This window comes from Purpureocillium takamizusanense, chromosome 9 (genome assembly GCF_022605165.1).
Source record: "Purpureocillium takamizusanense chromosome 9, complete sequence".
Taxonomy (NCBI): domain Eukaryota; kingdom Fungi; phylum Ascomycota; class Sordariomycetes; order Hypocreales; family Ophiocordycipitaceae; genus Purpureocillium; species Purpureocillium takamizusanense.
This window is the reverse complement of record NC_063076.1, coordinates 1690966-1717148: the sequence shown is the minus strand read 5'-3', so window position 1 is coordinate 1717148 and position 26183 is coordinate 1690966. Positions and strand designations below refer to the sequence as shown.

The window sequence follows — 26183 nt, the reverse complement described above, 5'->3', positions numbered from 1 at the left end:
ACATCAGCGGCGTCGGCTCACGTTGATTGAGACGAAGGGTTTGCTGAGGAAGCGTGGTAGGTAGAGGTATTCAGAACTATCAGATCAGGCGTGTTGTGCGCCCTCCCTCTTGATTGCGCCATCGGCGCCCTCTCCGGCCTGGCACCCCCGTCATCCCCCCCGCACTCCACACATGCCGTTCCCGGCGCCACCGAGGGAGGTTGCGGGTCCGCTCGTGTGCAACGCCGAGCTCGCTTCGGCCCCCGTCCGGACCCTGTCTTTTAAATCTAACATGCAGGCGCCAGATGAACGCCCGTGATGCAATCAACAAATGCCCCAAAATTATGCCATGTATGCATGTCCCTCCCGCAATGCTAAACGACATCACGTCGTGCCAGAAGACAGGGGCTTGGTCGCGAGCAGCTCGGTGACCTTGTAGAACATGTCCTCCACCGACGGTGCGGCAAACGCAGGCGCAGCATCGAATATATCCGCCAGATATTGCTGTGGGATGACGCTGGGGTGGAATTCATCGTCATCCATGTCCACGTCCTCCTCCTCTCCCGGCACTTGGTCGTCCATCTCTTCGTCACTGGCGACCTCGTCGTCGTTCAGGTTGAGGATGATGTCCTTGCTGCTGTCATCAGCCGTTGTCCCGTCGAGCTGCAGATCCTGCAGCGGCTGAACGGTTGTGAGCGCCGACGGATCGGACCCCTCGGCAATCACCCAAACCTGAGCTGCGTCGTCCAGCGCAATGAAGCCGCTCGTTGTGGGTGCCGAGACGAGGCTGACTATCCTATTCGGAGTGCTCCGCACCAGTAGCGGCTCTGGATCCTCTGGGTCGAAGATTCCCACGCTGGAAATCCCTCCAATTGGCAATGTGACGGCAAAGTGACCCGATGTGTGGTCCACTGCAAGTTGAAGGAGCTCGTTCACTCCTGGTATCTCGGGAATGACGATGCCATATTGCAGCTCGTCTCCGACCACGTCGTAGACGCGCAGGTCTTTGGACAAAACCAGGACGAATGAGGAGAGCGCGCGAATCGACTGCAACTGGCCGCTCCACAACCCCTCGAGCATCTTGACGATCTGTCCGCTGACTGCATCGATAACGTAGACCACTCCGATATCAGTCGCTCCAAAGGCGGCAAAGAGGGTCGAGCCATCTTCTGAATACGTGATGCTTCCCTGCGTCCTGGCTGGGGCTGTGCTTGCCGACAAATCCGTACCAGCCTCCTTGCCGACATAGTCACCGACGGCGATGATTTGCGAGCAGCTCCAGGTGACTGTGTCATGGCCCTCCATCCCCTTGACGGCAAGTCCGTTTTGTTGGCGGGCCTTGGGTCGCCATACCCGCACGATGCCATCTGCTCCGATAGTCGCAAATGATGTCGAGGTGGGGTTTGAAGTGAGATCGAGGACTGACTCAGGATGGTTCGTGGCGTGGGGAGTGTTAATCCTTGAAACCAAAGCGACCGACGCGTCGGCGTCGCGTACTTCCCAGAACTTAAGGTAAATCTCGCTTCTCTCGCGAAGAAATTGGTCTCTCATGTCGCTGCTAACGCTTTCCAGATCCTTCGTGGACGGCTTCCACTCATCAACGCTGGCCAGCCACTTTCCATCCCCGGAGAAGGCGATATGGCTGACCAAGGGCTCATCAATGGTGTGACCCTTGCTGGTCATATTGTGAGTTGTTGTCTGCGTGCGGGCCAGCGCCTGTTTCGTCACGCTCGTAAACGAGTCCAGATCAAACGTCTGCAGCAAGGGCGCCGAGAAGTCGCCAGCCATGGATGCTTGGCGGCCATTGCCGACGCAAACGTGAAGTTTGGACGGGTCTGAGGGTTTGATGGCAGCCGGGATCGGCCGCCTGACTTGGTCCGCAGTGCTCCAGGTGCGCTTTACCAACAGGTCCTTGGGCGTCGCCACATCGATGGCTGCGGATTGGATGCCGGACACGTATGTGATTGGCGTCATCTCGGCAGTCGACAGGATCATACAAGAGTTGTCGTCCAGATGAATCACATATGATGACCCTGACGAGGAGATCACAATGTTTTCGACGCTGCCAGACAAATGCGGGAGGAAGTCTTTCTTGCCCGTGTCAACTTGCCACATGACAAGAGCATTTTCTGAGCCGCCGGAGAGAATGTAATGTCCTGTTGCTGGTCAGCTGTGGTCGGGCGCTCGAACACGAATGCACAACACATACCGTCGCGAGACCACTTCACGGCGTGGACGGCTCGCCGATGCCAATGCAGTCGCTGCACTTGCACACCATCTCTGGCCACCTGCGACTTCCCTACAGCCTGAAGGCGCGAGAGCACATCGCTATAAACGAATATGGCTCCGCGCGCGCCACCAGCAATGACGTCCACTGCCTTATCAAACCCAACTTGCACCTTTCGACCGCCCGACTTCCTGTGGACCCTCAGACTCAGAGAGGTGATGAGATCCGGGACGTCAAACGAGTAAAACTCGTACTGAAGCTCTTCAAGTTTGCCAGTGCCAGACTGAGAAGCCACGCCAAGGAACAGGCGATCGTGAAATGCCCCAACCAGAACTTGGCCGTCTTCGCTGGCTTCCAGCAGCTGCAGCCCGGCGCCGTACTTCTTGAGAGCCAACAAGCTCTTAGACGCCGTGGCAGACCCAGTCTTATCATGATATGCCATGACTTCCATGCGATGCTCCTTATCGGATTCGACCACCAGGACGATGTCGTCTCCTTTGCCCTGGCGCTTTGAGGGTATCACAGCCATTGCCTTGGCAGTGCCGGACACAGTCTTGAAGCTCGTTGGCGTCTCCTTGCTCTGGGTCCAGTCGACATAGTAAACTTGGCCGTCCGAGCAGGCAACCCAGGCAAAATTTGGGTTCTGCGCAGAGAGCCGAGTTGCGATAATCGTCGCGGGTGTTGACCCCTGCGGTGCAGAGGCATCGAGAGTTGTAATCGGTATCCGTCTGACAAGCAACGAATCGGTGGTAGTGTAGACTTGAATGGAAGTGTTGTAGGTCAGAATAAGATAGCTAGATCATGTCAATATGATTTCTTTGCACAGCGACGCTTTTCACATACCGGTCATCAGCCGTAAGAATCGGGTCGATATCCAGCATTCGCCCTCCCATGGGTTTGGATATTCTCCAGCCTGTCTCGACATTTTGGGAGCGCCCGGTCAGATCTCCTGGGCTTGTCAAGGCGACTTCCTTGAGCGAGTCGGCTTCAATGAGCTTGTCCGCTTCCGAAACACTCTCGTCGCCATTTGCCTTCCCTTGCCGTTGGCGGGCTTGTTGTCGATGCCTCTTCGCCTTATTTTCGGAATCGTTTGCCTCGCGTTTCCGCTTCTTTGTCTTGTCGTCCTTGACTCTGGGGCTCTTCAGACCCGCCATGTTTGCGACGAGGTTCTGCGCCGCAGGACCAATGTCAATTTGCAAGTCGCAGTGAGCTGGTGGTTGCTGTCGAGGACGGGTCCAGTGTCTCTCGGTGGTTCAGAAATTTTGGTCCTGCTGGGGGAACTTTTTCATGCGATAAGATAAGGAAGGCGTGGCGGGAAAACCTCGGCAGAGAATCATTTCCTGTGATCAACGCGTGAACGAAGTCTCTACCCACCCGCCATCCTGCCGTAAACAACGTCACGTCCTGGAAGGCACCGGTACCGCACAAACACAGCCAAGATGATTATTCCGATTCGCTGTTTCTCTTGCGGGAAGGTAAGCGCATCTACAGCTGAGGCGTGGTCGCTCATTGCTAACGGTTCAAGGTCACTGGCGACCTGTGGGAGCGCTACCTGCAATTGATTGCAGACCCGAGGAAAACCGACGGGTATGTGCACGACGCGATACGACGACAGACACAAGGGTACTAATATAGTCATCTAGAGATGCCATGGACGAGTTGGGCCTCAAGCGCTATTGCTGCCGCCGCATGATCATGACACACGTCGACCTGATTGAGAAGCTGCTCAAGTATGGGACTTGAAGACAATGATGCCGCAGATCAGACACTGACCGATATACTCCAGGTATACTCCAGACGGCCGAAACGAGAAGAAGCAGCGGTTGAACGAGGTTGCCTAGACTGCGCGATGGGGTCGAGGGGGTGGGCGCGCATGTTATGGCGTTCGGTAACGGCTTGCGATTTTTATGATACACCGGCGCATGAATGAGCAGTGTTACACAGCCTAGCTCTGGGCTGACTCAGGAGCGAGTTGCCGCTCGCGATATCCTTTTGAGGCAGAATTGATTTACATGTTTGGCCATGCCGGCGTTGTCTGCTTCCTCCATCCAGTACAGGTCGACAGGTATGCTCGACAAGCTCGCATACTACGAGATGGTAGGAAGGTCGCGCTCTCATCATCGTGTCCAGCTGCTGCGACTCGGCATGGGACTATCTCGCGCCGACCAACAATCTACTCGATTTGGTTTGTTGATGTCTTCTCAGAAAAGTCGAGTGGCTGGGAAGGATGCAGCGGAGCGTTGCAATCAGGCGGGACGGGATTTGCCTCGCATAGCTGGCAGAACACCTGACACGGCTTCCTCTTGCGCATGCAGAGCCTCAATTCTGGTGCCAGCACTGAAGCCCCCGACAACCCCAGAGCACCAGCCAAGGGCATGGACAAGGCGTAAATCAGGGCACATTCCTTGAACATCACATCACAGTGGCCTCGGCCGAGCAGGCGCCTATCAAGCACCAACACATGTTTCGTGGGGCTGCACACCGCCAACGTGCGCGAGTAGTGGCTCCGCCAAACCAGACTGTCGGTGCCGGCCGGTGCGCCTGAGCGCCTATGGCAGGGTATTTATGCCCAAGAGACGCGACCGCGGGGACTCAAATGGCTCACAGAGGCATGGCTCAAGGCGGCGGGCGCTGGCAGTGCGCTCTAGCCGATTTGATGCGCCACACAGTTGTCACAAACGGCACCCGACATCTCACAGCACAGCCCAGAGGAGATGAGGGCTTCGTAGTCGGTAGGCATGCTAGTATAATCGGCAATCTGTAAAGGCGGACAACTACCGTTCCAAATGAGGCGGAGGTGTATACTCGTTTGCCAGCGGGCCGCCATGTGCTTTGCGTCCAACGACTAGAGTAGGCGCAAGACGCCCAGCGAGGCGCAGCATGAAATGCAAGGTACTCTGGCCGTGTGATTCTTCCGAACATGCCCTGACATACTACAGCGTGCCCTGGTATGGGGCAGGGGATAGCCATGTGCTGGTCCTGTCACGATGCATCTCCTGTTGGTGACGGCGACTTTAGGCCAGCGCAAGGCTCATCAAGATCCCTGCAGTGGCTTGGTTATGCCTCGTCTCTGTGTCCGAATACCAAGGGAGCAGCATTCAGAACACTTGGAGACAAAAGCAGAGAGGTGCGACGCCAATCCCCGAGCAGCCACCATGAGGCGGCGTACCTAGTCATCAAGATACTAAGTATGTCCCTTTGATGTGCACTCGAGCTCATCCGGCGTGACAGCGAGCGATGCCAACGGCGGTAGATGTAATCGTAAATGCTACTACCTTAAACCTGCCTAAAAAATACAACACATAGGTACTTACTATCCTACCGTGTGGTACTGCTAGGTTGGAGCCCACGCAAAATCGGGCTGCCCATTGTTTCAGCGATCTGCACTGGGGAAGGAGCACCCAACCGATCCTCTTTCCTCACATATCATCACTCCCACTCGCGAGTCACTGTCTGTCTGCGGCCAGGTGAAGCAGGAGGGGAAGTACCTAACGACCAAGTTACTTCGTAGTAGCTACCTGTACTTCGTACAGTGTTGCCCGAGCCCGAGACTCCCCAGACATCTCATCCCCAAGAGATCGTCGCTCTCTGGCCTCAGGCCCTCCTCTTGCCCATCTTCTCTTCTCTCCCCATCCGTCGCATTGCATCTGCCACTACGTACGAAGTACCTCCACCAACCGGCCAGAGCACCACACCCATTTATTATCCTCCCTGATGCCTGGGCCAGGACCAAAGGGGCATGGCAGCGCAGACCCCAGCGCCGACCGGGATGCTGTGGGGTCGGCGTTCCCCTGATTTGGGTTGTCGAAGCCGCCGGGACCAGATCTTCGGGACAGCGCCCAGCCACTGAGCGTCGAGGCAGTGATGGAGCCATGGCGGCCGGCTCGAGTGCCCGGGATGCGAGACCCCAGACAGGCCACGGCAAGGACGGTTCCCTTCGCAAACGGTGCTTCTTGTGGTTGTTGTGTCACACAGCTTTCAGGCGCGCTTGGCCAGCATCTGTGCCCGCCACGTTGGCTGATATTGAAACAGATCCTCAAATCGCGGCTCCTGCGGCTTGCTCGTCCCATGCCGCTGGATCGCTGGCCTTTTGTTTGATGCTCATTGTCGGTGTGTAGCGGACGCTCGCTCGCACGCTGGCTGCGGACGGGTCACGCCAGTCCTGGCTACGAGCCAACATGCTCCTTTGTTCGCACCATCTCGGCCCCCTTTACTCCGTACATGCTAGCATTCTGAGAAGGTAGGGCAAGGCCGTGCAGGTACTGCTCAAAGCCCGTCCAGCCACGATTACGAGAGAGTAGTCACGGTGCCAGCCAACATACCGACATGCAGCAGCTCAGTGGAAGGACGGCAGACCTGCCTCTTGTCTTCTCACCACACCACCGCGAGAGCACGTCCGGATGTGTTCCTTGACGAATGGATGAGATGTGCGATCCAGCCCACCTTCACCTGAATTTAAGCGCCGGGGCCTGTCGCATTTCATGCAGCCCCACGCGTTGGCCGTTGCGGTTCCGTCCCCCTCCTCCACCACGGCGGCCGAGCTAGCATCTAACTGGCTGCCCTCGGACAGGAGCCTCTCTGAGCGGACGAAGGGGACCGCGCGGGCGCGCGGCGTTGCACAAGCCATGTGCAGCTTACTGTTGATGAGGTCGTCTGGAAGGGTGGGAAGATGGTTGTGCCAGCTTTCGGCGAGCTGTGAGCGCAGGTTGGATCGAGGAATGGAGGCCCGGCAGGTCGAAGCGAACCCGAGCTCGCGCGGTCGGTCGGCTTCCTTGAGTTCGCACGGGGTACATCGATGAGAGCCGAGACTCGGCGCCCACCTTCTTGTCTCGCCGAGTTCGTTGGTTGCCGATTGGCATCACCCGCATCGTGACAGTTGCCTGTCTGTGTCGACTCTGCCCTGGGCCTGCGGCGACACATGCCTGTTCTCACCAGACGCGAAGGATTATCTAGCCCTGTCGCGCTTCTGTCTTGTTTTCGTTACACAGAAAGGCGCGCTGAAAGGCAGCCTCTCACCGGGGTTGTCGACCTGCATCTCTGCGGTTGAGCCTGGCCGGCCGAGACGGCCAACCGAGTGGCCGCAGCGCAGGAAGCTCCCGCCTGGCAGCCGCGGAACCCCTCACAAGTGGACTCGTCAATCGCAGATACGCGCGCCCGGCCGCCAGGCGTCCCAGTCCCGCACGAAGCGCATCCACCTGCAGCCCAGCGGCGCCCTGCTTCGTCGGCTGGCTGCTGCTCGTCCTTCCGCGGTGCTGCGGGAGTCGTGGACACGCAAGCAGGCACCAGAGCAGTGCAGTCTTACTGAACTTTGCAGCTCCTTGTATCCCGCTCCCGCTGTTGGCCCTTGGCCCTTGAGCCCGCAGCCCACTCGACCGCCGCCTTACAAGCGATACTGTGCCGGCTCCAAGGGCTCGCAAGAACTCTCACCACGGCAGGGGTCTGTGAGCCTACTGCAGCCCATGCACAGGGGTTGGTCCCGTCCAACCACCTTGGCCCCTCTGCCTGGAGCTGCTGCTGCTTGTCGAGCCTCTTTAACCCCAGAGCCGCCCACCCGTCTCCAATCCTCCTGGCTGTGCACCCGCGGCCGCTTGGATTCTTCAGCCCGCTTCTGTTCCGGAAGCCCGCTGGTAAGCCAGGCCCGTGTTGGCGACCTCATCTGACGCGCTTGTCTGGCCTCACACAGCGAGACCGGGCATAAACCTGCGCTCCGCCATCCATCCTACAGACCCATCGTGCTGGAGCATCGCGACCTACCGGAATTTCAAACCTTACACAGCGCGCGGTGGGGTTTACGAGGCGTTCTTTCTTCGATCTCGGCGCGACAGCTTGTCGAAGAGAGCCCAACGCCCCGATCGACTCTCGCCGACTATCTCGTCGCGAACCGCGATATAACCTGGCGCCGACCCCGCCATGGCGCTCGAGGCCCCTTTGCGGTCATCGACGGGACATTTGCACTTTCCGTTCGCCAGAGAGGGAGAGATGTCTGCATCGCCAGAGACCGACGGGCTTCGCTCTCCTATGAGAGTCGTGTAGGTTCAGCTCGTCACACTCTCTGGCCATTGCCTGTACTCATGGTTGCCCACTAGGTCATCCCCGCCCGCCAGCACGGACGCGTCAATGTTGCGACCAAGCTCAGCTCAAAGGGTTTCATCCCACCCCATAAATATCCTCAGCCCGAGTGACATCGTAGGCCCCTCACCAGTGACGTCGAATGGCACAGAGACCACCGAAATCGAGGACGATGTGTCGGAAGAAGTGGAACAGGCGCATACAACAGATCTAGACGCTGTCCGTCGCTCAGAGGTTGGTCGGGACTCCATACCCGTGCATGCAGAAGCCATACACTGACACTTGAATAGCTTCTCATGCTCAGCACGAACCTACCAGAGCATCTGCGCCAACCCAATAGCGAGGAGGCAGTGTCTGTCATCCACGCCCCTGAGAGCTTTGCAAGCTGGGTATGCTTAGGCCGCCTCTCTTTATGGACCTTGCACTGACGCCGCCTCAACACAGACATCAACAGAACCTACCGCCCAGGCTAGCCAGCCAAGCGAGCGATCCTTATCCAGAGACCATGACAACGACCCAGCATCCCTCAAGAACGAACATCGCAAGGTGGGTCTGCCAAGTCCACGATGCGGCACCGATGCTGACATGGCTATATCAGTCCCAACCGCCTCCTACCCGACCGCCGATCTCGACCGACGTCAAACCTGTACGGCACAGCATTGACAGCGCCGCCACTCCGAGGGCCCAGGATCTGCAGGATATGCTGAGCGACAGCAGCCGGCTACGATCAAGTAGTACAAGCAGCCTAGAGAGTGAGCAGGCGCGTAACAGTCGTGGGCAAAGTCGGTCGCTAATACGTATGCAGAGATTGATGAACAAACGGAAGCAGAGGGGGACGAGTACGAAGATGACGATTATCCTGGCATTCCGGACATCATTCCCGTCGATGACGAAATCACGGCTTTAAGAACCGCGCTCCAAGAGTGTTGGACTCTCTGCAACACCCTGGCTACTTTGAGCTCTATTCACCGAGCCAGAGTCTTCAACAATTCAGGAACACCAGATGCCCACGAGAAAGCCTGGAAATCATGCTGGAAGCTATGCCAGCGTCTATATGAGAACCAGGATGTGGATTCCGCTTCCCTAAATGTCCGCATGAATCTTGATATGTGTCGAGATTTCTGTCAGGCCTTGTTCGACATCCGCCAGCGCAAGGATGAGACGGCAGATTCCGTTCTGCGAGTCAGCTTCGAGCTGAACAATCAGTGAGCCCAATGTGACGAGCGTTGCCTGACCGCTACTGACTTCCTGGTTCAGTTTGTATAGTGCTCAGGATAGCCGCAATCTCCCAGAGGCATTCAGGGAACGGACCCTGGACTTTTATATCACGCTTTGCCATCGCCTCATGAAACAGCGCAGCGAGCTTGCCGAAGAGACTGACCACCTCCTGAGTGCCTGCTGGAGCCTGGCAGAGATGCTTTTTAGTCTTCGGCAAAATAGAAGAGACGGCAGGCCACCCGACGAAGAGCTTCTCGGTTCAGCTGTTCAGGCATGCTGGGATCTTTGCGACATATTCAGAGATGGCTGGACACAGATACGCCCGGACCGAAACACGCCGCGGCCCAGCCAGACCAGCTTCTTTCCCACCCAGCCGAGCGACCAGACTGGACGCGAGAGCAGGCAGTCAAACCGTTCGTCTTTGCACTCCAAGCGAGAGAGCGTAAAGAGCACCCACCAAGAGGAGCGCCCAAGGAAACCGCCACCCGTGCCAGAGACGCCAGTCACTGAATTCGAAGACACGCCCGTCTCGCCGGAGAGCCGATCACCACAGATGCCGAACATCATGGTGCTTGGTACCACGAGTGACAATGGTCGTGGCGGCAGATGGTCGAGCAACGCGTCCAACATGTCTAGCTACTCGCGAAGCAGCAACCGCACATCGAGTACTGCCACCACGACAACGGCGACCGAAGACCCCAATATATCTCGGTGCAAGATCTTGGTCCTTCGCGCAGCGATGAATCTTGGGTTCGATCGAGAGGCCATCACGGACCCCAAGGCTGGCGCTGCCGCGCTGCAAAAGTACGTCCAAGGACTTCCGACCGGCTCTTTCGGCTCATTGCCCGGTCAAACCACCCTTCTTCAGCAATACAAGAATGCGGTTCTCACGGACTCCTTTATCCCTCGCAACCAAGCACTCCCTGTCCGGGGCAAGCGAGTCATTGCACAGGACATGGCCAAGAGCGTTCAAGCCATGTGCAACAGCTCGCCGCGATATGGATACTTGCGAGAGCTATTCAAGTTTGTCTTTCAGTTCTCTGTCGACGAAGCCGAGGCACGAAGAAACGTCAGCAGCATCGTGGTCTAAAGGTAATTTGTGCATTCTTTATGATAGCTCCATGCAGTCCATCCAATAAGCGGATGGGGTGAAGGTAGCGGAGGAGTATGTGATACTGGAGAATTACAACTTGGTGGGAGCGGTGGTCTACTCGTTATTTTCAGGCACTAGATACCCTATCCATTTACGTATTCACGACACAATACGAGTCCACTGGATGAATGAACAGACCTTTGTACGTAGGGAAGCAAGCAGGAGTAAGGCCACAATCGATCATGTCAGATCGCCGAGGATGCCATCCAATGTAAACATTTCTATTTTTTATATTCTATTCTGTCCATGCTGTTCCAATATTGCCTGACCAAAGCCACATCCAAACATTACGCGGGGGCGACATCGTGCGCGCCAGCCACATTCTCGTCCAAAGTCGTGGGAGTGGGCGACCCCCAAAGATCGTAGTCGTCAGCGCCGGTGTTCGGCGGAAGCGACGGCGAACATGCCTCTGGGAGGCCACTGGGGACCAGTGAATCGGCTATGGTAGCCGACTGGTCGCGTGACGACGCAACGCACTCCCCAGGCTGTCCTCCCGAGAAGGACCCCTCGAAGCCGGCGCCAGGAGAGGGACGGGCGCGAGACGCGTCTTGATCCTGCTGCTGCTCGACGACGGCGGCGATGGTGGTGGTGGTGGTGGTGCCGGCGGCAATAGCGGCGGCGGCATCGGGATCCTCCAAGGGCTCGGGAGGGGGCATGGCGCCCCAGCCCGAGCCAAAGTCCATGTTGAGCCCGGAGCGAGTGCTGATGGAGGGCGACGCCGGCTCCCCGTCCATCATGTCCTACATGTGGCCGGTGGGAGCGGCGTCAGCCTCCCCGTCTGCGAGTGACGGGATCGGAGCGCCGGGGGGAGACGACGGGAGCTCGAGGTCCTCCGGGTCATCGCCAAACAGGCTGTCCGGCGAGGCCGGAGCCGGAGCCGGAGCGGGGTCATCGGCGGGGGCGGCAACGGGAGCGGAACGCGGAGCCAGCGGGTCGACGATCGTGTGGGCGGGGCGGCTCGTTGCTTCGGCCGGGCGGTTGGTCATCGTCGGGCTCGGGAGGTGCAGGCCCGTGGCCGAGGTGCGAGTGCTCGCCGGTAGTGATAGGTTGCTGTGGGCGACGGGGAGATGCAAACCAAGCGAGGGGTTGTACATGGTCGCAGATGATGTATTGTTGGCGTTGCTGATATTGCTGGGGAGGTGCAAGCCAAGAGCCGAGTTGAAGGTGCTTGTCTGACCTTGCATGGGTACGGGATCGTTGCTGGGCGCGGGGAGATGCAAGCCGAGGGCCGAGTTGAATGTAGAAGTCTGTCCTTGCATGGACGCGGTCGGAGTCGGGAGATGCAAGCCAAGGGCTGAGTTGAAGGTGCTCGTCTGGCGTTGCTGAGATGTGGTGTTGTTGTTATTGCCATTGTCCCCGACAGGAAGGTGTAACCCCAGGGCCGAGTTGAAGGTCGAGATCTGTCCTTGAGCCGGTGAAGGATGGTTGCTCGCAGTCGGTAGATGGAGGCCCAAGGCCGAGTTGAATGTAGATGCCTGTTCCGGTTCGGGCTCTGGATTGTTGTCGTACGAGGTAGGGAGATGAAGACCGAGAGCAGGGTTGAAGGTGCTCGCTTGGACGTGTGCAGAGTCGGCAGAGCTTCCGGCAACGCCAGGACTGGGAACGGTTGAGGATTGTTGATGAGGCCGTATCTGGGGGTTTGCGGACATGCTGAAGCCAATACTCGGCGACATATTTACCGTCATGGAGGGATCGACGGGCATGTAGCCGGCTTGAAAGCGATGGGCATGGTACTGGGGTGTGTTGTAGACCGAGGGGTGGCTCAACATCCGCACGAGGTCTTCGTTGGTGTAGTGAGCCGTATTCTTAGAGTTGTCCACGCTCTGAGCCGTTGTGGCAATGCTATGTGGATGTCAGTACTTTGCCCTTCTTGGCTTTTTCGTCGGGCCTGCTGCTTTCAGCGAAGGCGTACTCTTGCTGCCCCTCGAGTCTCTGTCGCTTGGCACCAGATTGTTCTTGTATAGCTCTGACGCTCGCATCTTCGTCCTCGCGGGGCCGTCTGACTCCAGCAAGCTGAGGTGGTATGGCGGTTTCGGGAGGAAGCAGGACCCGGGGTGGCACGGAATTGGGACCGGTATATATGACAGCCGCATAGGTGGGAGTGGGAGCTCGAGCCGGGGGCAGAGACGGCGTGGTGGCGGCGAGCGCTTCGGTGGACGGGAGGGCAGGAGCGCCCTGTGGACTGGTTTCTGTGACAGACGTAGTCGGGTGGATCGGTCGGTTGATGAGAGGGCTACTGCATGTTGGGCAAGACGGTTAGTAGATGGATGGTTCGTGAGCATAGCTAGTGGTTGTGAAGGTGTGTATGGTGGAGCGAGCTTGACGTAGCAACAGCACAACCACCACTCGAGCGACCAGTTGACATTTGCTTCGCAAGACCAGAACTGGGTAGAGAAGAAAATGGGGGGGAGGGAGTATACTTACTTAAACCTGGGATCGCGGCCATATTTTCCCTTGACGTAGCGAAGCTGGCTCGCGCTGAGGCCCCGGCCGAACCGCCGAAAGCCGTTCTGGATATCGGAAGCCTTGGTGCCCGCGAGGGCCTGGTCCAAGATCCAGGCAATCTCGGCATCCGTGTACGTAGCGGACCCTACCATGGCTGTTTGCGTTGTTGCTCGCTGCTGTCTCTGCGGCTGCTGCCGCCTCCGCTGCTACCGCCTCCGCAGCTTCCTTCTAGGCAAAAGTCTGGCGGGTCGTAATTTGCGAGCGCGTGTTCCTCGGAAGCGGGACGGGGGGGAAGGGACGTCTGTCTGTGAATGGGTGATGCTAAACAGGCGGTGGAGGAGAAGGGGGGGGGCAAGAACGATGGGTGGGCGGAGCGCGCGCGCGTGAGTGAGGGACTGGGAGGCTGATTCACAGTCAGACGGCGGGGAAAGACGGTGGTGTTTGGGACGAGATGAGGAGCGTCTTGCTGGAGGTGGTCTGGTGCTGGGAAAAAGTCGGATGGGGGGGAGGGAGGAGGAGCAAGGGGAACGAAATGCGTTGCTGGGAGATGAGTGATTCGCGAGTGCGCGCAGCTGTTCGTCCCGTGTTCAGGCCCGAGGCGGGAAAGGGGGGTCAGCCAGCCGGCCGGCCTGTTCACTTTGGGCCTTACCTAGTATAGACGCGGAACGTGTCGCTTAAAACGATAGTTCCTTTTCGATACGAATGTGGCCTATATATGCTCTAGTCAGTATATCTCTTCAGGCACCGCAACCATACGCACACACGGCGCCAACAGAACTAAATGGCATGCAGTACCCGATACAAAAGTCTGTTCTTGGCTCCGACTTGCAGCAAATGTGATGCCGACTGCTGATTCGTTTTGTTCACTACTCGACAGGACGAGCTGCCCGACGCGACGCAGCGGACGACGGCAGAACTGGTGACGATCGGGACACTCGCGTGCCCGACGTTGAACTTGGCCAACTCAGAGACAAGAATACTGTCAGACCACACTCGAGACAGTGCTAAAGATGGCTGAACCAGGTATTTATTCTGGCAGGGGAGCACATGAGGAGGAGTCAGAAAGAGGAGGTGGTGCAAGTATTAAGGAGGGGGAAGAAAAGGAGAGCGACGAGGAGGGCGGCGGCGTCGTCGTCCTCCTTTCTTGAGATGACCATCCACGAACGCATGTTGTCTTTTCGACATCATGTGCGCACGAGGATGGCAAACTGCACGTGGACGGGACAGGCGGTGGGCAGGCGGGCGGGCGCACGAGAATCCATCGGTCGAACCTATTCACGCCCCCAAGTACGAAGGTTCAGATAGAGGCCGTCCGGATTCTTGATTTTTCCACAATCACACCGCCGCGAGGCTCGGCAGCGTTTCATGCCCAGATCGAGCTCTTCTTTGCACAGCTAGCCGATTTAGGGAGTCAGAACTCTAAACTCTTGAACTTTTTTTTTTCCTTGTCTCCGTTATTTCACTTGACGGATGGGCAGGCAGAGTTGGTTCAGGGGTCGAAGGTCTTCTTCACACTTTGCTCGGTGGGAGCTTCGCCAGGCAAGGGGAGATCAGATGCCTAGGAAATATCTACTTGCGTGTTTCTATGGTTGATGTTCGTGAGAAATGCACGGAGGGGATAGTTCTGTGCGCCTAGAGTACTTTGTAGGACGGTGGACGAGTGGACGGTTCCGCTCGGAGAGTACAAGTACGCAGAAAACTAAACGGGCGGCGTGGAACGTTCAGAATCATGTAAGGAGTAGACGCAGCAAGAGCAGCTGAAGATGCCTATTTTAAGTACTAATGTACCAGGCGACGACGTGCAATGGGCTCTTCGTACGTAAAGTGGTGCACGCTGCTTGCCCCCTTCGCCCTACCTGCACTATCCGCGGGGGGAGGGAGCCAGGTCCCACAACGTCAACGTCCACACTCCGCCGCCGCACCACCCTCTAGCATAAACGACCACGAATCCTGCCTTTTAAATCAAAGACTCGAGTGTGTCCGATTCGCAACTCTTCTTTTCCGGAGAAACGCTTCGTCCTTTGTCGTGGCGGGAGGGCGAGGGTTCCACGCCTTGGTGAGTGGTCCGCACGAACAACGGATTATCACCGGGCGAACATGCGAGACGACACTGCGGTAGCTCTGATTCACCACTCCTTAATCGCACGGAATGGTCTGTTGGATGGTTAGCAGGGCCTTGGTCAGATGTGGTGGGTTGATGATGATGGGGGGCGGGGACGCGACCTCGAATCAATCGACCGCAGCGTTGCTCCAACATCATCGCGCCAGCGACGAGCTCGGATCCTTGACGGACGGTGCGGTCACCCAAGCCTCCAGTGCGTGAATCAACATCTCCTCTAGTTGTGACTGTACAAGCAGGCTGCTACCGTGTCTCGATGCGTTTCGTCTCCGACAACTGAGGCCCCGTATGCCGCTGCCGCCGCCGCCGCCCCCTGCATCGACAACAGGTAGTCCGATCAACAACCCCGATGCCTATGGCTCTTCTGCTTCCCTCACACCATGTCTCGCTGTAATGTATCCGTGCCTGTGCTGTTGGGGGCCGCGGGTGTTGACATGGACGTTGAGAGAAACATGCAACAACGGTGGCGCTGCTCGCTCGCTCGGCGGTGGTAGCCCAACCCATGCTGCCTCTTTACGGTCGATGATAACGACTCAACAGGCCGACCGACGCGGTCAGAACCTCTGATAGCGACAGCTCGGATACTTAAAGCCAACGGATGACAGCTCCAGCCATCACTGCTGGCAAGAAGAGCCTACAATATTCGCGGGCAGTCCAGCTTGGCCGTTGGGCATAGCACCAGTTTCTGACCCGGCTCATTCAAGGCTGAACAAAAGCAGTTTGCTGCGCTCTATAGGCTAGTCTATCCTAACCCTCTATGTTGTCATGTCTAGCACCATCTATTGCCACCGCTCACAATGCAAATACGCCCTTGTGTCCTGGTCGTCGAATCGTCAAATCGAGAAACGCAAAAATCAGGAGGTCAGCAAAGACTCATCGGCGTGCCGCCCCTCGAAAACACGCCCAGCCAGCAGCGCACGCCGCCGCCCTCCTCAGCACCCTCCCAGTCGTCCTCGCCCGCCAGGAAGTCCTCCTCGTCGCAGGCTAGTGGCGCCTCCAGGTCAAGCATGGCCTGCTTGAAGGCGGCGAGTAGGCGCACCGTCGTGGCGTCCCGCTGCGGGACCATGACGACGGCGCGCGACTCTGGCCCCAGCGCCAGGTGCTGCCCGATGGCGGACGCCAGCAGTGTGGGGTGTTCATCGTCGTAAAGAGGGTCAGCGGCGAGGACGATCTGCGGGTACGAACGTTAGAGCTGTTGGCGAGACAACGCCAGCTGCGACAAAGAAGCTTCACCCACCTTGAACTGAAAAGGAGTTCCAAAGAGCTCCTGGTCAGTCTCATCCTCGTCACCTCCCCACGTCAGCGGACCGACCGCTAGAGATCCTCCCCTGGCCTCCACCAAGGCCGCGTTGGCGTCGGCGTTGTGCTTCAAGTTGGGTACGATGTTGGGCAGGTCGCTCAGCGCAACGGGGACCTTCCACAGCGCCGCGGCAGCGAGGCCCAGCAGACCGGTGCCGGACCCGAGCTCGAGAACCGACGGCGGCGAGTGGCCCAGGGACTCGTCGAAGAAGCCGAAGAGGGACGTGGCACCGAGGCGAGGCAAGTGCTGGGCGAGGACGTACGAGGACCCCCACGTCTTGAAGCCGAGGGAGTCCCCCGTGAGCGCGGGCTCGCGGATGATAAGCTCAAAGGGCTCGTACGAGGCCATCAGGGCGGTCGGGTTCGGGGACGAAGTCTCATCGCTACCGTTAAGGGCGTCGCCGCGGGGCGAAAAGGGCCAGCGCCGAGTGATGTCGCCCATGGCGGAGCGGCCGCAGCGCTCCGACATGCGCCGGCTGGCCAGTTCCCAGACGTGCTCTCGCTCGTCGTCGTGGGCGAGCCAGTTCAGGGGGCTCTTGATGACGGAGGAGAGGTAGCGAGAAGTCTCGGCCTTGAGTTGCGTGGCGAGCGACTCCTGCTCGGCGAGGATATCGTCGCGGCGGCGATCGTGGCTCCATACCGGCGGCGCGAGCTCCAGGCCCGCGAGGGCATCGACGAGGGCGCCGTAACTGGGCTTCTCCCACATCTGGGGCAAGTCGGATGGCGTAGCCATGTCGTCTGTCGTCAAGGCAACAGTTCTTTGTAAAGAGTGTTTTTGTGGGTAGATATGGGTGTCTCTGTCAGAGTGAAGGAGAGTGGATAGGTAGTAGTCGCGGGGAGAGGAGGGTCTTGTTGGTGGTTGTCTGCGCCGAGGCGCCTCAGAGACGGTCCATGATGCCAAAGTTGAGCAGGTGACGATGGTCTCTGTGCCTCTCTCTCCCTCTCTCTCTGCTGTGAGTGACTCCAAAAACAGCTGTGCCGGCCCGGGCGCGTGCACACACACACTGACGCACTGACACGGACGAAGACAGCAACCCCACCCAAAGACGACGACGACGACGACGATGACGACCCGACAATTCCAGAAATCCGGGGTAACACAAAATAAAACCGCAACTATGTTATGCAGCGATGGGCGCAAAGCACGCAGGCAGGCGAAAGGCCGTTGGGGGAGGTTTTAGGGGAAGCGGACACGGCCCCTCAAAAAAATTTCCAGGGTCCAAGACGCGCCCCCCACCACCAGTGGCCAACCGACCGGGGGGGTGGGCAGCATCCGAGCGACCGGAGAGCGGCAAAGCGGGCCAGGGGGGGATAAGGTACGTACTGCCATCCATATCGAACGAGATGGCCGGCGCGGCGGGTCCCGGGCCGGCCGATGGTGGGACTCGTGGGCTCCATTAGCTCGCCATCTGTCGTTGTCATTGTCGCCAGAGATAGATGGCCGCACAGGAGGTAGAATAATAAGTACAAAAGAAAGGTATGAGTAATGAAAAATACGTGAGCAATCATAATGACAATAAAAACCAAGCCCAGAGAGGGCGGCCTCTTAGGGCTAGCAGCCATGTGAGTGAGTCCATCCATGACTTTGGCTGCGCCCGGTCGCATGTCCACCTCTGACTCCCTTTTCTCCGCGGATTATTCCTCCCCCTCCCTTGCCGAGCTTGTGCCGCTTCGGCATAGGAAGTAATCTCGACACCCATAATGAACCGCAATCATAAGCATAAGCATAAATAGAAGAACAGCCCACGGACAGACAGGGAGGTGGGGATGGGGATGGAGACGACAGGGAGAGCGTGTACGCACAACACCCTAGGATGATGGGCATGGGCATGGGCATGGGCATGGAGACGCTACACGGCGGTCGTGATTGTCATGTTTGATCGTCAGGTACCCTGGTACCTCTACCCACCCTTACTACAGATCTCAGTACGTACCTTAGTACCGTACCTGGGTACTACGCCCGCCGCTCGCCACGCCAGAACTGTATATACTGCGAAAGGGAAAATGAAAAAAAAAAAAAAAGAGAGGTGCAACAATTGATAGCCAAAAAGCATGCAACGTACCTACCTACCTTAGTACCACCCTTGTGCTTTAATGAGCTTTAATGAGAAGCGAAGAGGGGAGGGGAGGGGAGGGGAGGGGAACGGGAAAAAGCACAAACGTCGTCTTATGTGCCATGGAACGACTAATAATCTACGTGTGGCGCGCGAATGAAACTCATACCCAAAATGATCAAGTTGTGCATGCGTACCGCAAAACCCCCCCTCCCCTGCCTGCCTCTACACGTCCAGTGTTTCCCCCCACGCTCGTCCCAGACGGCCCGCCGCCGCCGCAGCAACAGCAGCAGGGTGCAACGGCCCTGCAATACCTACCTACCGAGATTTTACGACTGCGCCCTCGTTCATGCTTGCACGCAAACTTACTCGCGCTCGGTCGCACACCGGCTCCCTGCGCGTGGGTCCTCCCGAGGAGGCCCTGGCATCTTCTGCTCCTGGCCAGCGGACCGCGCACCTGCTTCGTCCCAGAACGAATGAATGACATACACGGTACGTACTAAGTTGCTACTAGCACTCTAGTGCGATAACGTAGTGCGAGAGCTCCTCCGTACGGCTTCATGCTGCCAGACCACCTGCTCGCGCCTATCTTGTCAAATGCGTCTCTGTATTTGCCCGTAGGCTTTTCACTGCCTGGTGGTATCAATCAACTGAAGAAGACTATGCCGGCCTAGCGCCGTGACGCCCAGAGCTGTCTGTGCTGGGCTGAGCAGAGTAGAGCTGAGCTGAGCTGAGCAGTCTCGCCCCTCTGACTTTCCTGTGCATGTATGCCGATCCTGTCCCTGGTTCTCCATGCAAATGCAAAATGATTCCGACATATCCTATGCGCCGTTTGCCCAATGATCTCGTCTGAGCAAGAGAAAACAGCACGCTCCCGTTCCGTGCCGAGGCACTGCAAAAGCAAAATCGCCCAAATCCATGTCCCAGACACTCTTTCCCCGTCTCTGCCCCTCATGTGGGGAGCAATGTCTCTCCCCGTCTCCGTTCATGGTCTGGCGAGGAACAAATCGCTTCCCGTCTGTCCATCGCCTAGAGAGAGAAAAATGCATCTCCTCTAGTCCCGGCCCGGAGAGTACTGCTTGTAAATGTCCCGCTTCATCATCTCCAGTTTACCTCTCAAGTTCAGCAGGTCCGCCAGCTTAGACTCCGGAGGGTTATCGAACTCCGTGATCTCGTGATGAAGCGCCTCGTACTTTTGGTAGTACGCCTTGAACTTGTGAGCCTTGCTCATGATGTCCGCGGGCACCTTTTCCATCGCTCTGCGCTTCGCCGCCACCGGCTTGGCGTCGCTTTCCGCCTTGCGCTTCTTGGCCGCCGGCGCGGGGGGGGTTTCGTCGTCCAGATCCGAGGCGTTGGTGGGCGGCGACGAGGCCAGTGGCGACGACTTGGTCGGCGATGTGTTCTTGGCTCTGGTTGATCCTGTAGCTCCCATCTGGCGCGAATTGCCCATGCTGGCGTTGGCGCTGGTGAGGCGCGGCTTGGCCGCGGGCGCAGGCAACGCCTGCTTGGACTTGATCCGCTTCGACAGCGGCGTGCCAGAGCTGGAGCTCGAGTCCTCCTCCTCCCGCGGGCGTTTCGCCGGCTGCTGTTGCTTCATTGGCGCCCGACTCTGAGGTTTGGTGTTAACGACGACAGTGTCCTTGGGTTTCGCCACCTGTAGCTTGGGCGCGGGCTGCTGCATCGGAGCCTCGTCTCCACTGGAATCCGAGTTCTCGATAATCGCCGCAGAAAGCACACGGCCGCCGCTTCCCTTGCCGGTTCCGGCCCTGGCCTTGGTCGGGGACGCCTTCTGGGTCGACGCCTTGGGCTTGCTCGCTGGTCGCTTGGCCGGGAGGTCCTTTGCCACGGTCTTCTTCGGCTTGGGGAAAAATGAGCCCGATCGAGACATCTTCTCTCCATTAGTTTTGCCCTTGTCGCTGGAACTGCCTTCGTCTCTGGATGCAGAGCTGTCTTCCGCCTTCTGTACCTTGATCTTTGGGGGCGGCAGCCCTTTTGGACCGCGGGCGAGGTTGGCCTGAAGACGGCTGAGACATTTTCCCTTTCCTCGCTCCTCCTTCGGGAGCAGTCTCTGCCACTCCTCCTCGGACGAGGACAGTCTTAGCTTGTCATACTGCTTGATGGCGTTGTCGATTGCCGCTTGTCGGTCTTCCTGAGAGGCGTAGTCGTACTCCCAAACATCCAGCTCCCTCCAACCTGACTTTCTTATGGTCCACGTCTTGGATTGGGAGTCGAAGTCGGCAGTCTTCCCCAGCATCGACATGAAGTCGTCATCTTTGCCTGTCCACCACTTCCGGAGGTAGTCCGTGCTTCGAGCCTTGACCGCGAGTTCGTGGACAAGCCCCACTCTCTGCACCCTCTTCCGCTCGAGTACCTGCTGCGAAGCTGTGAGAACCGGCGACTGTCCACCGTTGACGGCAGGCGTGGTGGGCATCGACTTCGTAGCCACGCTATTGTAGCTGGGCCGGGCCTTGCTCTTGGCCTTGGTGGGGCCATTCTTGGTGATAGGGACTTTGTCCACTACTTGAGCTCTGCAGGCAAACGCCGTTAGTGCGTTGCGGTCATATGATGGCGTGGAGGGAATGAGCAAGTACCTCTCCCGCGCGGCATCGTGGGCTGCCAGCCCGTTCTGGAGGGCCTCGATGTCGCTGTCAAGTCCCGAAGAGGCTGAGCTCTTGCCGTTGGAGGCTGCCGGCTTGGGCTTGGGCGCGTCCTTTACCGTCTTGACCGGCTGCTTCTTGGGCGGACGCGGATTCAGTTTCTTGAAGAGAGTGCTCGTGGTCAAGATCTTTTCCGCTCGGCGAGTCGACTCGAAAGGCTTGGTGAGGTACAGGTCACACGGAGCATCATCGGCGGGCGCAGCGATTCGGTGCGACTTGGAGCCGTAATGGAGAGTCTTGGAAAGCCAATGTTAGCCCACTGGCAAACGAAAACGCATGTTTAGGAGATGATCCAGCTTCATCCATGTGGTCCGGCCATCATCATGTGCAGCCGACGGACGAGAACCAATTCCTGCGATGTTACGGGAAGTTGAACGTACTGGAGTCTTCCCCGTAGTGAGGTGTAAATCGTTGCCATTGCGAGAGCTCTGAATCATCTGATTGACCACATCATCGCTGAGAGAGACGACAAAGGCCTGGGGTGGGATGGTGGAGTCGCCGTCAGCGGCGCCGGCGAGCACGAGGCCGCTCTCCGGCACCTTGAGGGAGTTCATGGTGTTGCGTGTGCGTCAGAGACGCGGGGGTATCGGGATGTTGGCAGGAATCGATTCGGTGGGCTGCAACTATGTGTGACGTGGGTGTGAGATTCGCTCGGACGTCGTCGAGGGCGGGCGTGTTGGTCGATGCTGATCTTCGTGATGGGGCGTTGGTGATGTTCGAAGAAGAACGGCAGGTCGAGAGGTTGAAAGAAGGAGAGAAGGCGAAGAGAGCAAGTCCTGCGTGAAAGCGGCCTTTAGTCTTGGTCGAGCAAACGGCGCCTCACATTGTCGACAATTGTTCGGGCGGCGCAGCGGTCGAGTGAATAGGCGACTGGCTGCTGAACAGTAGGTAGGCTTGAATCAGCAGCCAGCGGGAGAACAAAGGCAACCAGCTGCCCGGCGTCCCCCCGGGGGAGAGGGTGCGTTTGAGCTTGCACAACTCAGCAGTCGGCTGGGGAGGACAAAACGATAGCCAGGCAGAATGAATAGGCCAAAGAAGAGGCAGACAATGGGCTCGTCGGCCGGCCTGGTCGTTGATGGTTGTCGATGCTGGAGCTTGGGGGAGGAGGGAAGGCAAGAAGCGGGCGAGGACGGCGATGGGAGGGAAGATGCCGCCGCCGGTCTCCGTCACTGGGCTGGGCTGGGCTGGGCTGGGCTGGCACTGGGCGAGGGAACGGATGGAGCAGTGGGTGGGCGGGAGCGAAGGACGGGGGAGTGGAGGGGACCGGAGGGACTGGAGGAGGGCGGGGGGGGGCGTCGCCGCCTGGCAGCTTGCTTGTTGCACCTAGAGTTCCCTGCCTCGCCCGCTGGGCTGGGCTGGGCAGCCTTGACGGGCCACCCACGTAGACAGGGGTGGTGGGGGAGTGCCTGCGGTACCTGTGGGAGGCGAGGTACCGTAGCGGACCGCAAGGTACCAGTGGAAGTCGCTCCGCAGTCACTGGCTCGGCTGCAGCCAGTGGGCGGCGGAGGTGGTGCTGTGGTGGTGGTGGAGGGCGTGGGCGCAATGGCGCGTGGTGGATCGCCTCATCATCATGGGTGGCAGGCTGATGAGGTGGTACCACACACAGGCGCCGGCTGCCCTGCACTGGCACTGGCTGGCAGCCAAAGAAGCAGCCCGGTCAGTCAGGGTACTTGTGGCACTTCTTCACTTCGGTGGGTTATTAGTACCTTCGTACTAGGTGGTAGGGACCGTAGCAAAGGGCAAGGCAATTAATTGATGGAAGACAAAACGGGGTGCCAGGGCAGGCTACAGTAGGTACGCGCTACCTTGCCCGGTAGGTACGAAATACTAACCCGCGGTACCCCATTCCTGGGACACTGGCGAGGCACCTGGCGCTGTCTCCCACGAGGCCCCCCGGCGAGGCACCAGCCGGGTTCTGAGGTGGCGGCTAGCATTCGAGGTATGGACGGAGGATGGGCGCCAGTCAGTCCTCTCGCTCTCAAACCCTCAAGCCTAGTCCTGACTCCGGTGACGAAGTGCGAGGCACTGGCCTACACCCAATTCAATACGATGCGGTGCCTGTCCTATCCGTGTTGCCCGCCTTGCCTGAGGCTCGCCGGAGAAGATTGACCCTCAACCTTGGGTGGTGCCAGGTTCCAGTGGGCCCGGTGGCCAGGGCGGCGGTGACCTTCCAGTCGGGTCGGCTAGGTGAGGTGCCCGTCTGATAGCTCCCGACACTGGTACGCATGGCGCAGGGCAGGGCAGGGCAGGGCAATGTCAGAGCGCGCTTCCGCTGCCTGCTCCTACCACCCACGGTACCTGAGGTACACCCCACAAGCCCATGCCTCAGGACTCGCGGCCCCCAACAGTGGACGCTCCCACTCGAAGCAGTCAGTATATCACCCTCTGTGCCGGGCAGCCTCACAGTCGTCCAACACCGAGTTGGCAGCGAACAAGGGGCAAAGCGCTTCACCACGCCGGCGACCCCAACCTTTGGGGTACATACATGGTTGGCGGCCTTGGAAACCAGTGCCTATCGCAGGCCGGAAATGCAGCGGGAGTGGACGCCGCGGCCCTGCGCCAGTGGCCGCCACGAGCGGTGGGCCCGCAGGTACTCGCGAGGTACCTGAGGCCCCCCCCCCCCCTTCCCGGGCGTGGCACAGTCAGTCACCTCACGTTACCGCGACGCCGGACACGATGGCGGATGGACTGCCAGGGTGGAGGAGGGTGCGCTGGCTCGGCCGGTGGCCGTGTATGTTCGGCGAAGGCCCTCGTCAGCTGTTGCACGAAGGCGACGAGGAGCAGCAGAGCCAGTGTCGTCGCATCGATGAATGGATGGCCTGATCTAGTACCACGAATCTTGCTGGCAGGCTGCTGCCGTGGCAGGCTGCCGCGGGGCCATGACTCTCTAAGGAGGAGGGGTCTGCACCACCGACCTACTTTACCTGCATACTAGTAGAGTGGCTTGGTCTCGGAGACACACTCATCACTCGCTCACAAGGTTTATTTATCGGGCACTGCTAGGTACCTTTACCAAGGGACAGTCCCTGAGTTCGGTGGAAGTACATACGTCCCTCAGGTATCCATCTAGGACGCAGGGAGTTTTTACGGGTATGCGGGTATCGTGACCCGCCGAGATTTGCGATTCGTTCCTGTTGAACTGCGGGTGGGCTGCGAGGCTGGGTGCGTTCGAACGGTGGTGAATGACGAGGGGGCTGCCCCAGAAGCAGGGCCAAAGGCAGATGGCAAGGTTCAGCTTTTCGTCCACGATGCTCATCACGGACGGACGGGCAGGTTCCATCAGGTAAGGAAGGTACTGTCGGACATAGTAAGGTACTGTGTGCCTGGCCTGGCCTCGCCGAACCGTCGTCGGTCGCAGCCACCTCGCGGGTGAGCCACAGTAGCTGCAGGTCCGGGTTTCGTACCACCTCAGGTCCTGTCCGTCTCTCTGCACGCACGAACACGCACGCCCGCACGCCCGCGCTGGCTAGTTATTTGCTGACTGAGCTGGCCATCCGGCTGGCTTGACTGGGCTGGGCCGGCCAGTGCCTGCTGGCCGTGCAGCGCGTGTGTGCGCCTGGGGGGCTCGGGTTTGCCGACGGCTGCCGACCGGGGCTACTGCGTACGGCACCGAGGAGGGCTCAAAGCTCTGTGCTGTCACTTTTTTTCTTTCTTCGGACGAGTCGTCCTCCGTGTCTGGCTGGCTGATGTCTGGCGCCCTTTGGTTGTCTGTTTCTTGTTTCGTCACGGGCTGCAGATCGATGGTCGCACGCCAGGAACATCCGCCGCTCCCGCTGCCGCCACGGTCGGCGCTGCTGCTGGCAAAGTAAGGTACCAAGGTACGGATTGTTGCCGCTGTTGCTACATACAGTTGCTCCCCGTTCCTGTTTCCTCCAGTAACCTGTACGGACGTACGTACGGTTCCATAGCAGACCCCGGCAAAGCTGCCTCTAACATGTCGCATCACATCGCCGGGGCGCCCCGTGCGCTCCCGTTTCTACCGCTGATGCTGGTACGGATGTACGTACGCGCTTCGTAGCTCAAAGATTGTATGTATAATTAGGCAAGTGCAATGTTTGATCAAGTTGGTAGGCAAATTGGGCCTGGTCACAGAGCCACAACAGGCAGGCACCGCAGCAGAGACCAGCGCCGGTGCCAGCCTGACAACCGCGACGATGCATCGGAGACACGCTCAACCCACCCAAGATATGCCCCCGAGGTGCTTCCCCATGCGGACTGGCACGGCGGCGGAACGGCAATGGGCGCGCGCGCGCGGGAACTGGGACCCGAACGTGGCTCTGCCCGCTTCCATTCGCGCCAAAACCCTCGCCCGCTAAATAAAAGGCAACTAGGTAACTTGGAGGCTCGCCGGGCTGACACACTGCCGTGGCGCATCCAATCAGCCGCGCCCTCCGAGCCCTCGCCCCCTCCACAAGCCCTGGACGGGCAGCAATCCACTTCCTCGACAAGCCACCCCTCCCCGCCATCATTCACTCGCTCAGTCCCGTGTGTGTGTTGTGTGCCTGGCCCGCCTGGTCTGGTCTGGTCTGTCTGGTCTGTTCTGTTCTGTTCACGTCCTCGCAAGGTGCGCAACAAACTCCCGCCAGCAGCAGATCGCTCCCGACTCGCGCATGGTCCATAGCTCTCCCGCTCGCCCTGGCCTGCATACCTATACGTACTTGGCCCCGTCGACGCCCGTATTTACTACCTAGGTACCTACCTAGTGCAAAGCGGTCTGGGCCGCCGCCGCCCCCGCTGCGATCAGAACAGAGTACGAGCGGACATGCAGGCTCACGACGATTACGGCCACCGCCACACAAGCAGGCAGGCAGGGTCACCATGACATGACACCTGTGCAACAAGCGTCAAGCGTCACCGATTTGGTGCGGTCCGTCAGCTGCTTCCCCCTTCTAGCGAGCCAACATAGTAAGTTACTCTGTCCATCCACCCCTCCCGCGGCTGGTCGGTCAGCGACGCGGATAGG

General features: G+C 58.8%; 7 protein-coding genes across 7 annotated transcripts; 2 read left to right on the top strand and 5 right to left on the bottom strand.

Moving 5' to 3' along the window:
• Window positions 1-363: 363 nt before the first annotated feature.
• NAN1 (NET1-associated nuclear protein 1) lies at window positions 364-3360 on the bottom strand (the record flags this gene model as incomplete). The annotated part of the gene is made up of 3 exons (XM_047991004.1): window positions 364-2135; window positions 2189-3000; window positions 3050-3360. The coding sequence occupies 3 exons, from the start codon at window positions 3358-3360 to the stop codon at window positions 364-366; spliced, it is 2895 nt and encodes a 964-aa protein (XP_047847014.1).
• A 285-nt stretch (window positions 3361-3645) lies between these two features.
• Window positions 3646-4047, top strand: RPB10 (DNA-directed RNA Polymerase II subunit L; the record flags this gene model as incomplete). The annotated part of the gene is made up of 4 exons (XM_047991003.1): window positions 3646-3681; window positions 3732-3793; window positions 3850-3936; window positions 3993-4047. 4 exons carry the CDS (start codon window positions 3646-3648, stop codon window positions 4045-4047), a joined length of 240 nt encoding a protein of 79 aa, XP_047847013.1.
• A 3223-nt stretch (window positions 4048-7270) lies between these two features.
• JDV02_009350 (uncharacterized protein) lies at window positions 7271-10857 on the top strand. Its single transcript, XM_047991002.1, has 7 exons — window positions 7271-8235; window positions 8293-8509; window positions 8566-8664; window positions 8720-8821; window positions 8874-9027; window positions 9081-9480; window positions 9533-10857. Exons 1-7 carry the CDS (start codon window positions 8117-8119, stop codon window positions 10581-10583), a joined length of 2142 nt encoding a protein of 713 aa, XP_047847012.1. The 5' UTR covers window positions 7271-8116; the 3' UTR covers window positions 10584-10857.
• A 76-nt stretch (window positions 10858-10933) lies between these two features.
• On the bottom strand, window positions 10934-11329 carry JDV02_009349 (uncharacterized protein; the record flags this gene model as incomplete). Its single annotated transcript, XM_047991001.1, has 1 exon — window positions 10934-11329. The coding sequence occupies one exon, from the start codon at window positions 11327-11329 to the stop codon at window positions 10934-10936; it is 396 nt and encodes a 131-aa protein (XP_047847011.1).
• Window positions 11330-11386: 57 nt separating this feature from the next.
• JDV02_009348 (uncharacterized protein) lies at window positions 11387-13243 on the bottom strand (the record flags this gene model as incomplete). The annotated part of the gene is made up of 3 exons (XM_047991000.1): window positions 11387-12488; window positions 12559-12882; window positions 13071-13243. 3 exons carry the CDS (start codon window positions 13241-13243, stop codon window positions 11387-11389), a joined length of 1599 nt encoding a protein of 532 aa, XP_047847010.1.
• A 2671-nt stretch (window positions 13244-15914) lies between these two features.
• rrg1 (Protein-lysine N-methyltransferase rrg1) lies at window positions 15915-17761 on the bottom strand. The gene is made up of 2 exons (XM_047990999.1): window positions 16448-17761; window positions 15915-16381 (listed from the first exon to the last, which is right to left on the bottom strand). Exons 1-2 carry the CDS (start codon window positions 17240-17242, stop codon window positions 16073-16075), a joined length of 1104 nt encoding a protein of 367 aa, XP_047847009.1. The 5' UTR covers window positions 17243-17761; the 3' UTR covers window positions 15915-16072.
• Window positions 17762-19151: 1390 nt separating this feature from the next.
• JDV02_009346 (uncharacterized protein) lies at window positions 19152-22386 on the bottom strand. Its single transcript, XM_047990998.1, has 3 exons — window positions 21601-22386; window positions 21155-21456; window positions 19152-21091 (listed from the first exon to the last, which is right to left on the bottom strand). Exons 1-3 carry the CDS (start codon window positions 21772-21774, stop codon window positions 19618-19620), a joined length of 1950 nt encoding a protein of 649 aa, XP_047847008.1. The 5' UTR covers window positions 21775-22386; the 3' UTR covers window positions 19152-19617.
• Window positions 22387-26183: the final 3797 nt, after the last annotated feature.